Here is an 11,608-nt window from a genome sequence, read left to right as displayed (position 1 = left end):
TCAAGGTCACTTGACAGTAAAAATGGTGGGAAGGTGGGATCTTATCGCAAACCATACCACACAGGTCACATTTCATTTCATTATTATTATTTTTAAAAAGCATAACAGCAACAATTGGCCTTGGCTTAGAATCAACCTGCCAGTCTTGAGCTGGAAGTAAAACCTCCTTAGGCTGAAATCCTATACACACTCCACTGATCCTATACGAGCTCCATTGAACTTACTGGGTCTTCGGAGTAGATGTGATATATAAGGACTGCATTGTCGGTGTCTTATTTCCTGCATATTTTTAGAGTTGGGGGCCAGATGAAAAAGAGTACAGAGCTCTTATGCAGGGGAGGGGGGATTTCAGTATAAATGGCAGCAGAACAAAATCACAACCAAACCCTTTTCTACACAACTATTAAAGACAAAGGAGCCCCACTGTGGGTTAAACCACAGAGGCTAGGACTTGCCGATCAGAAGGTCGGCGGTTCGAATCCCCACGACGGGGTGAGCTCCCATTGCTCGGTCCCTGCTCCTGCCAACCTAGCAGTTCAAAAGCACATCAAAGTGCAAGTAGATAAATAGGTACCGCTCTGGCAGGAAAGTAAATGGTGTTTCCGTGCACTGCTCTGGTTCGCCAGAAGCGGCTTAGTCATGCTGGCCACATGACCCGGAAGCTGTACGCCAGCTCCCTCGGCCAATAAAGCAAGATGAGCGCCGCAACCCCAGAGTCGGTCACGACTGGACCCTAATGGTCAGGGGTCCCTTTACCTTTAGCCCTTTTTCACCTGACTATCCTAGGCATGCAATGCCAGTTTTGTTTCCTGTGGGTCTGTGTTTTTGTTTGTGCTTAAATACCAGTGTCCTTTAGCCAACAGTGCACAATTCAGATTAGTTAGAAGATTGCTGTTATTGAACTGTAGGGAAGGCACCCTGGCAACGAGTTGTTCACTGACTTAACCAGATTTATACACCACTTCACCACCAAAACCTCCAAGCAGTTTACATTAAAAAATAATAATCCATGACATCCACTGATGCTATTGCAATAGAATGCCATTTGCAGCCATTTATCCTAAGAAAACTGCAGGAGTGAATCATTTAGTTCCATGTTCAATAAGGCTGGAAGGAAACAAACATTTCTGGACACTAGTCCATGACAGCTTATGCCACTTAAGTGCCACTTATTTCTGGTAGAGCTTCTAAGTGAATTTCATTCTCTGAGCAACAGATGGCGCCAGAAGACCAGGTATTCCCAAAGAGAGCTGGAAAGAGAGAACTAGTGGTCACTCACAGCCCTTTGAAATTCAGGTCACGCATTACTGAGATGGTTGATGCAACAAACAGGTGTCTGGAAGCACATGCATCGTACAGGCACCACACAGCAGCCTGCATTAGATGTGGGCATACACTGCGTAGTAAACAGGCACAATTCTGAAGAACATTCCTGGAAGACAACTACTACTATTCTGAAACTGAGCCTTATCACTTGGGTAAACACTGGAGGAAGTGCCAGAGCACAGTGGGTGGTGTTTTTTAAGCAGAAGGTCCCAGGGCTATTGCCCACCCCTCCCAGGTAGGACTGAGAGAGGCCCCCTGCCTGAAGGCCTGGAGAGCTGCCAGTCAGTGCCCACAATACTAAGCACGGGTCTAACTGGTTAAAAGTCAGCTGCTTTGCTGCTTCACACAGTTGTAGAGTTCTCTGTTGAGTAGAAATTGTGGAGGGAAGCCTTTTCAAAAGTGGATTTTTGTATGCGGCAACTATCCCTCCCAGAAACTTCCTTTCAAAACAACAACAACGCTGTTATCTCAGATTTGAAGAGAGGGGAGGGAGAAAACGTCTCAGATTAGCAGGTAGCAGGCAGAAGGTTTTAAGTCCCTTTAAGCGAGAACTTCAGCTATTGAGGCAACAGCTGGGCAGAGAATTCCACAGTGTTACCAGCCCATTTTGCTGCTAGGAAGAGGACAGAACGAGTGTCTTCTGCGAGGGGTTTGCTAAGGTGAAGTGCACACCAGAGAGAGGCAAAGAATCCTTAGGACCCAGGGGAATCCACAGAAACTAATCTCATGCATTCAATATGAGGAGTTCCTCCCCTCACTGGTCAGGGATTCTCAGGTGTCCAAGTAACAAAGCTCCCTCCTCCTCTCTTTTCTCAGCCAGCTGCTTTCCTGGAACTCTCCCCTCAGACTCCATGCCCTTCCTCTTACTATCCCCTCTCGCCCTTCCCAATGAAGCGGCCAGGGAGTAAAGCTGCACCATGAACGACCACTACCACAGGGCAGCCAGGGATGGCTACCTCGACCTGCTGAAGGAAGCCACCAAGAAGGACCTCAACTCGCTGGATGAGGATGGCATGACCCCAACCCTATGGGCCGCCTACCATGGCAACTTGGATGCCTTAAGGCTGATAGTTAGCAGAGGGTAAGTTCTGCCTTTTGCCCTGTTTTGACTTTGCTGTGATGCAGGGCTCAGCGAAAAGTCCACGGCTCTTTCCCTTGACAGGCCACACAGCCTCGCAGGGAATGAAAGCGAGGCAGGTGGATTGAGCCTGCTTGTTTTTCAACCTTTGGGGAGGGAATGTGTAAATCTGTGCGAGTCTGAATTTCCCATATGGACATGTTGGGAAAGCAGAGAAGCTTTTGACTCGGTGCAGCTGCTGTGTTGGGTCAGTGGGCAAGAAAACCTCTTCCCCCATCACCTTATCCCATCTTTTAACAATTGTCTTTCACTGCCTGTGAATGTCCTGGATTGGTCTCCCTCCCTTGCAGATTTCACCCTTAAAAATATCAGGAATGGCGGGACCGCAGCACTGTGTTCTCTCAATGTTGGTTAAGATGTTTGGTGCCTGGCTGGCAACTCTAGCCCCGTTCTCTTGTTTTATCTGGCGAAGGCAGGGGTTGGTAACCCTCTCCTGTTATGTGTGTCAATAGTTTTAAAGAGACATTGAAAGTGTTTTTTTAGCATTGCTTCCTCCATTCCTCCACTCACATTTCTATTACCTCTAGGTTTTGTGTGGATTTTGAAGCACTACAAAAACCTACCAAACCTATTAGATGTGGGAGTTGGATGGGGGAGATCTCTCGACACCCCTCTCCCCCCAAAGTGATTTGTTTTTCAAGCCAACTCTGGCTCATGAGGCATTGATGGGGATGTATCGGCTCTTCTGTTATAGTTTGAAGAGGGTATTAATTATCTATGCACCCCCTCCAAAATCCATTGAAGACAGTGTGCTGAGAAGGATGGAGGAGGCCTGCAAAATGAGTGTGCTAAAACACAGATCAGACCCATGCTCTTATCTTCTCCATCACAATCACTGATGGTGTTAATCATAGAAGCTGCAAGAGGAAGAATCTGAGAGGCAGAGAGGTATCAGGATAACTGGATCCTCTTCCTAGATTATGCTGCCAGCCTCTGTGTCCCAGAAAAGCTGAACTTTTACAAGATGAAAATATGTGTTTTGGTTATCTGTTGAAGATGGGCACTGTGCAAAGGCAGTTCTATCTATTGGACGAAGGCTATGAGTTCTGTGGTAGTTCTGTGGTGAACAAATAATCAAAGGTGTCCTCATTTCAGCCACTGCTGTTCACAAATCCGCAAGATTGGAGTGCTGTTGTTCCCATTCCCCAAATGAACTGAGGCACAGGAATGGAAGTTCACCTGAGGCCAGTCAGTGCAGAGCTCCAGCATAGATCAGTTGACCAGGGACCATAGCTAGTACTGTATGAGGTTTGCCGAAATTGCTTGGGCAGGTGCTGCTGGACTATTAGAAATTCAAAGGATTTATTTATTTAAGGTATTCATATGCTGCTTAATTGCTGAAGTGTCCAAGCAGCTCTCAGATAGCTCCAGTGTGCAGGAGAAGCACAGGGGCCTATAACCTTTTGGGCCAAAGCAGGTCCCTTTCAAAAGGTCTTTTTGAAATCTCAGCTTTTGCACAGAAAGCAAAGAACAAGTCATTACACTGACTTGCCTTACATTGAGGCTTTTTGATTTCCATGATTGCTAATGCACACATTTTTATATGTTTCTCCTCTGAGCACTAAATATGAGTGCTCTCATTATTATCTGATGGGTAAGCGGCATTCCCCTAATTTTTCAGTGTTGGCTGCAGTTCCATACAATTCTGCCACCCCTCAAAGGGGCTTAAATGTGGATTTCTGCAGAAAGGTACTTGATGATACATTTGGACTGGAATAGATGGTCCTGGATGAGCGTCTTCCTTGCAGCTCAGCTAGTGTTTAATGAACTGAAAATACTATGTGCTTGCTGTCAGTGGGGAGGATATAGTAGAGAGGAATGCTCATGCCCTTTTGGTGATGGATGTTATTAGGAAAAGACAGATGAGGCTGGCTCTTTAAAAGGTGCTTTCATCATTGGCCACAGTTTGTCAGAGATGGAAGAAATATACCCTGGCGCTTAATTAAAACAGCACGGAATTTGCAAGCGGGAGGGAGGAGGCCTTGCTGCGCTCAGAGAAGCAAAATTATTGATGCTCAGTATTGACTGGGAAAGTTTACCTGCATCTGCAATGTCGCTATTCTCCCCCCGTCCCCCAATTAACGACAGTAACATATCCTGTATTGGCACAGCTGCCTAGCTGCCGCAAGCAGAAATCGGCAGGGAACTTAACTCTGTTTTAGAAGATTATGAGCTCCAGTTGTTTAGGTCTTCTGTTGGACAAATACTTTTGCACAATTGCAACTAATTCCTGCAGACATTTATGCACCAGTAATCAGTGGCTGAATGTGCTTTGGTGTGCTAGACTGGAGGATAAATTGCTGTCTGGACTGCTTCCCTAAGCTTTTCCAAAACGGATATCTGGTGAATATGGAGGCTATGATCATAGGCCTCACTCCCAAATCTTATATCAACTGTGTGCACCACTTTATCCTCTCAATGCACAACGTAGGGAACAATGAGGCAATACTACTGTTGCACACGAAGGATTTGTCTGGGTGCGCAGCTCTGAAGAAACACCATGTTTGTATTTTGTGCAGTACATGATGAAGGCAGGGTTGTGGGGAAGACAGGAGGATTTGGTGGTAGATCTGCCCTGTTCATTAGTCAGACAAAAGGCCTCTTTCATCCTCCCGGCTGTGCGCTAATGAGGGAAAGGAACACAATTAATGTGATGGCTGGGAAAAGGGAGGCAAGCTGGCATTTGGTGCCACAGCCTCCGAGAGAAACAATTGCTCTTTAGTGTGAGTTTTTGACGAGCTCATCAGCAGCAGTGCCCAAGATGGGAGATGGGCCAGCTTATGATTAGCTGGGCTTCACAATGAAGGGTTTCAGGAGATGAGGTGGCAATGAAGTTGCCTTCTGTCCAAGTGGCAGTGTGCTATTTTGGCAACAACACACTCATTAAAGAATGTGTTGTTCCCCCCAGTTTGTTTTATTCCTGGGTGAATGCCAGAGATGCTCTCTTTTCATAATTCAGTTGTATATCAAATGCAGTATGCAGTTCAGATTGCAGGATGCGGAGACCCTGATCTTAGCTATACTTCCTGCTCTGGATTTGAATTCATGGCTTCAGCTTGATCCCACACTTCCTCACATGAGGCAGGCTCTGGAGTGCAGATGCATTGAACTCCACCTGATCTAGGTAGAGCTTAAGCTTCAGCTGCTGCAAATCCAAAGTAAGAGGGGAGGGAAACAGCAAAAGGCTTTCAAACAGTTCTGGAAGTTTTGACGATCTGGGACTCCAAAGCGCAGCATCACCTGTTGCCATAGTGACACCAGTTGAGTGACAGGTGGGCGGCCTGCCAGCCTTGTACAAAGGCTCCCCATCCCTGATGTAGGATGTTTTCACATTAGTGGCTTAACACACAGCAAGGTTGTTTTGCAATCTGCTGTCTTCCTTCTATTGTACCCTTCCTCGACCCCAAATTTTGCACACTGTCATAGCTTCTCTCCCCTGCCTCTTCATATTTATCCTGCATGCTTGCCATGCATGCATGCTACCCTCTCCCATCCTTCCATTCTCCAGCTAGGCACACCTGTTGGTGCCTCTTCCTGCCTTAGGCTGCAGGGAAAATAATATAAGCCGCCTTGAGCCTCTACACCAATTATAAATTTAATTTGACATTTTTTATGTAGCCCTCTAGGGCAAAAGAGGTAGAAGTCTTTTAAAAATTTAGACAGACGCCACTGCCAAGATCATTTCCTTGTCTGGTTACTCATGGCAATAATTGATCCTTGCCCAGAATCTGAGTTAATTCTATTTGAAGTCAGGACATCAGTAATTTGCAAGGCAATATTTTTAATTACTGAGTAGTGATTGTGAGGATTGTAGACTTACAGAAAGGAGTGAGATTTAGTTTACCAAATGTTGTAAAGACACTTGAGCCTCTGTACTCAGTCTTGCTAACTTCTGCCCACTGAAAAAAAATCCCTGCAGTGGAGGATACAGATGGACACTTACTCCCCACTTAAAGATTACATGTTTCCAAATGCAGTGGTACCTTAGTTTAAGAACAGCCCTGTTAAGAACTATTCGGTATATGAACTCTGCAAAACCGGAATTAGTGTTTCGGTTAGTGAACTTTACCTCTGTCTACGAACGAAGGCCAATCGGTGGAAGGGCACCGGTGGCGGGAGGCCTCATGAGGGAAAGCGCACCTCGGTTTAAGAACAGCTTTGGTTTAAGAATGGACTTTCGGAACGGATTAAGTTCGTAAACTGAGGTACCACTGTACTAGCCTGTTATGTTCCCTTCCCTCTCAGATTTCTGCCTGTTCCAGGAAGGCACTTCATGAGAAGGCTGACATGCAAGGAGATAGATGGGCACAGAATGTTAGAGATTTGTTTTTTTGTTTATAAAGTTCCAAAAATGTGTTGGACGTGAGTGACCCTAGAGCAATTAAAAATAAAATCCACAGTGGCCCAGTGATCTGTACATCTTGCAGACACTTCAAGAGAACTCAGTGGTTCCCTTTAATGTAGTTGTAGCATCCTTTTCTGTATTTATTTTACATTTAGATGCTGTGATCCTGTACATTTACAAGTGTCAGGAAGGAGCAGAAATTCAACAAAGGCCTTTTTACCCTGTCATGACAGCATCACAAGGCTGGGCAAAGCTACAACCTTAGCATTTCTGCCTATCCTGTGTCTGTGTAAGGCATGGAAGCCATGGCGACAAAAAATGGCAATGCTAAATATTTGTGATTACTCATAAATATTATGTATGCAAATAGTGAGGGCCTGATTTATAGCTGTTGCATCACTAAATGTGGCAACAAACGGATGGGGCTGAGGTTTACAGAAGATAAAAAGAGGCTGCTCAATGTAGGCCACTTGTTGGGTTAACAAAAGGAGGCGTTCTCAAACTATCTGCTCCCTAGGACCCATTTGGAACAGGCAAAAATTACTGAAGCACACTCATCACAAAATGGTGGCAGATGGATGCAGACTTCGGCATAAGCAGCTAGCCATTGCTGACATCACCTTCTAGTTACACCTAATCCATCTTTTGAAATGGCCTACTTCTTTGCCACTGCAATTTCCTTGCGTCAAGGAGTTCCATAGCTCTGCTTACTACAAACATTTGCTCTGGAGGTATGGTGTACCTAGGCCTTCCCATTTTAGGCAGAATTTGCTAATCCAGAGGCTTCTAACTAGAGAACATTTTTTTTCTTTTATATTTTTATCGTCCCAACTCCGCATGCCTCTCAAAGTATTTTTGCCCATCTCCTGTGATTTATTTTCCCTTTCTTTCACACTAAACTTGGACCCAACTGCCATTTCACTTGGTCCTTTAATGTAAAACAGCTTTCTTCATTTCTATTCATAAATACATACAGTGCTTTTTTCTGGGCACCTCCTTTCCCCCCAAATGTTAAAAGTGTGGCACTTGCTGTAACAACTTCATGGTCAGTACCGACAACTCTTTCTATTTTTTAAAAAAGCCGTGCATACATGCATACATAATTTGATTTGTATGCTGCCAATCCACAATTCAAACTATGCTCAAGGAAGCTTAAAACAGAAAAGAACACATACCTACAACATATCAAAAGCAGTCATAAACAATAAATACAACATTAAAAAATACAAAACCAAAACCAAACAATTCCCACATGAATCACAAAAAATCGTAAATAAAGATGCAAAAGACCAACAACAACAACCCCCCCTTAACAAAACACCCCAGTCAAAGTCCCCTCCAGATGTACTAGTCCCAGTTTGTTAATTACAGTGGTACCTTGGGTTACATACGCTTCAGGTTACATACGCTTCAGGTTACAGACTCCGCTAACCCAGAAATAGTACCTTGGGTTAAGAACTTTGCTTCACGATGAGAACAGAAATCATGCTCCGGTGGCGCGGCAGCAGCAGGAGGCCCCATTAGCTAAAGTGGTCTTCAAGTTAAGAACAGTTTCAGGTTAAGAACGGACCTCTGGAACAAATTAAGTACTTAAGCCTGAGGTACCACTATACTGTACTGCTAGCAGCAGCAGCAGCAGCAGCAGCAACCACCACCTTTTGTCTGACTTTCTAATTTCCTCCATTACCTTCCCTGGTCCTTTCTCCTCAGAGGAGAGGGGACATTCCTTTTCTTCTTTCCTCCCCGCCCCCCATCTCCAGCCATGTTTTCTCACCATGTAAGCAGTTGGCTGGTGCTGCCATTGGTCCAACCAAAAGGGTATGGCGTGGCCAAGAAGCAGGGAAGGCAAGTGAGGAGTGAGCAGTGGGCAGACTGTGGCATTGAGGCCCTCTGAAAGCGTCCCAAGGCCCACTGGTGGGTCCCGGCCCACTCTTTGAGAAGCAGTTATCTATAGGGTATTTTGGTGGCATTTTTTTTTAAGGGAAGCGCTGTAAGTGCTTGGAAGTGGCAATATGTCACAATTAAGCAAACATCACAGCCAATTAGATTATTATTAACTGTGATTAAGCTTAGGCTCACATTAATTGGAGCTTGATGCAACCTTACCCCTTCCCATGCACTTCCCCCAACGCCAGACGGGAAATGTTCCACCTAGCAAAGGGACTTCCCCCTGGTTACTGGTTCTTGCTGATTCCTGCTTCTGGTGGTTTTGTAACTGCCACCAGTCATTGCACTTAATTATGTTTTTCCTGCCTGGATGTTGTTAGCAGGGATTACTGAATTTCCCATAAAGGATGATCTGGTATCAGTCAAGTGGGAAGGAGGTTTTTGGACAGGCCTCTTCCTCTCCCTGCATCCCATGCCTACTTGGTCTCTCGTATTCCTTGTAGCCCCGCTCACGCACCCTGTCCCACGTGACGATGGTGTCCAACTGTGTTGCGGAAGCACTTCACATCATACCAGACAAAGGAGGCGGCCGTGCAGCGAGGTTACAGAAATCCTATGCTGGAGCAGAATGGAAAGCACACCAATCTGGCACTTGGCACTGAAACTTGACCTAGTCATGGAGTCTGTTTGCAGTATGAGAGCCCTTCCAGTGTGGGAATCAAGCAGTCCCGGAGCCAGGGCTGACCCAAGTGTGGTGTGGTGGTGAAGAGCAGTAGACTCGTAATCTGGTGAACCAGGTTCACTTCCTCACTCCTCCACATGCAGCTGCTGGGTGACCTTGGGCCAGTCACACTTCTTTGAAGTCTCTCAGCCCCACTCACCTCACAGAGTGTTTGTTGTGGGGGAGGAAGGGAAAGGAGAATGTTAGCTGCTTTGAGACTCCTTCGGGTAGTGATAAAGCGGGATATCAAATCCAAACTCTTCTTCTTCAAGTCGTCTTGCTGCCTGAGGCAGACAAGATGGCGTTCCTCCACATTCCAAGCACAGAAACCAATTGGAATGGCAGTGGAATCTGCTATCAACACTGGGGGTGCAACAGCTTTCTCCACTGTATCTGAGGCACCAGGCCACAGTAGCGTGAAGGACAAGCAGTGTGACAGCAGAGAGGAATGGAAGAAGGGATGTGTGCTCAAGAGGAACACTCAAGGACTGCTCCCTCAGGTGGTCACCCCACTCTGCCTAATGCCCTGCCTGGAGCTGCCAGCATCCCCCATCAGCATCCACACCTCACCATTTTAATGTAAAGACCCTTCTCAAACGTTGGCTCTCCAAGAAGTCATTTGCATTGAAACAAATTTCCAAAGTGAGTCTGTTGCAACCAAAAAACGAGAGTATTGTGGCAAATTAAAGACTAAACATCCTATTTAGTAGTAGTAGCAGCAGCAGTAGTAGTTTTAAGCTTATGCTATAAAAATATGGTTAATCTTTCAAGGTTCCACAAGACTCTTCACTGATTTTCCTTGAAGAAGCCCAGATTGAAGAATGAACCAACCAACCAACCAACCAACCAACCCACCCCTTACAACCTGCCTCAAGAAATCATCCAGCAGCAGCAGAAGCTGCTATCCAGACTGAGGCCTACCTTTTAGCAGGTGGAGGCAGGTCACACTGGGCACTAGATTTCAAAGTACCATTTAAAGAGCAACAAGCTGTCAATTGTGTCATGAGACTAGCCACTATTTGGGAGGTAGGTTCCACAGGGATTTTTCCTGCTTCAGGCACTAACATGTCTTGGGCAAGTGGGTGAATGTAAGAGAGGACAATATGAGGCATGCTGCTTCTTTCCAGCCCGGATACTCTATGGTTTAGCGGTTAAATTTGTATTGCAATTTTCAATAATGAGGGGCTGCAGTACAATGCGGTGCAAGGAACGGTTGTATTGTACTTCACAGCTCCCATCTTGAAAGGACTGGACAAATTCATGGAAGGTAAAGCTATTAATGTCTACTAGCCATGATGGCTGTGCTCTGCCTCCATGATCACAGGAAGCAATGGGAGGACAGAGTACCCTCATGGCCGGATCATGTTTGCTTGTTTCCCATAGGTGTCTGGTGGGCCACTGTGGGGACAGAATGCCATTGGCAGCTAGGTGGCCCATTGGCCTACTCTAGCAGGATAATAATAATAATAATAATAATAATAATAATAATAATAATTATTATTATTATTATTATTATTATTATTATTATTATTTATACCCCACCCTCCCCAGCCAAGGCCGGGCTCAGGGCAGCAAACAAGCAATAATAAAAACAAATTGAATGAATACAACTTAAAAACAAAATTAAAATACAACATAAAATATTGAAACATTAAAATATTAAAATGCAGCCTCATTGCAGGAGGAGAAAGGAAAAGAAAAAAGAAAGAAAGAAAGAAAGAAAGAAAGAAAGAAAGAGGGGGAGGGAATCAAACTGGCTCCAAGCCAAAGGCCAGGCTGAACAACTCTGTCTTACATGCCCTGCGGAAAGAAATCAGATCCTGCAGGGCCCTGGTCTCATGTGGCAGAGCGTTCCACCAGGCCGGAGCCAGAGTTGAAAAGGCCCTGGCTCTGGTTGAAGCTAATCTAACTTCTTTAGGGCCTGGGACCACTAGGGTGTTGCTATTTATGGACCTTGAGGCTCTCTGTGGGGTATACCGGGAGAGGCGGTCCCATAGGTACAAGTTCCAGCTCAGGGCAGTGAACAAATGCTCAGTGCGACGTTTCTGTTGCTAAGCTTTGGTGTATTCACATTCCAACCAAAGGTTACGTGGGAAGCAACCGTCACCCACTTTCCCCTCAGCCCCACCAAGCTGGGACATTCCGATGAGACGTGGTGAAATTGCCTGCGTTGGCAACAAGAATCTTTGAT

General features: G+C 45.6%; 1 protein-coding gene across 5 annotated transcripts in view; it reads left to right on the top strand.

The window, feature by feature from the left end:
- Positions 1 to 11,608, top strand: part of USH1G (USH1 protein network component sans) — a 35,751-nt gene that overhangs the window by 17,546 nt on the left and 6,597 nt on the right. Inside the window, exons 1-2 of one of the 5 annotated variants that reach the window (XM_083487213.1) lie at positions 4 to 1,478; positions 2,143 to 2,407. The exons of 1 other annotated variant lie outside the window; for it this stretch is intronic. In XM_083487213.1, the coding sequence (XP_083343339.1) occupies positions 2,244 to 2,407 (164 nt within the window). In that variant the 5' untranslated portion in view covers positions 4 to 1,478; positions 2,143 to 2,243. Of the gene's footprint in view, positions 1 to 3; positions 2,408 to 11,608 lie in introns of those variants that run through there. 3 more of the 5 variants (XM_083487212.1, XM_083487211.1, XR_014522070.1) reach the window with 3 other exon arrangements.

Source organism: Podarcis liolepis, assembly GCF_965112155.1.
Source record: "Podarcis liolepis genome assembly, chromosome: 2".
Classification (NCBI taxonomy): Eukaryota; Metazoa; Chordata; class Lepidosauria; order Squamata; family Lacertidae; genus Podarcis; species Podarcis liolepis.
The sequence above is the reverse complement of the archived record's forward strand: the minus strand, read 5'-3'. Positions and strand labels throughout refer to the sequence as shown.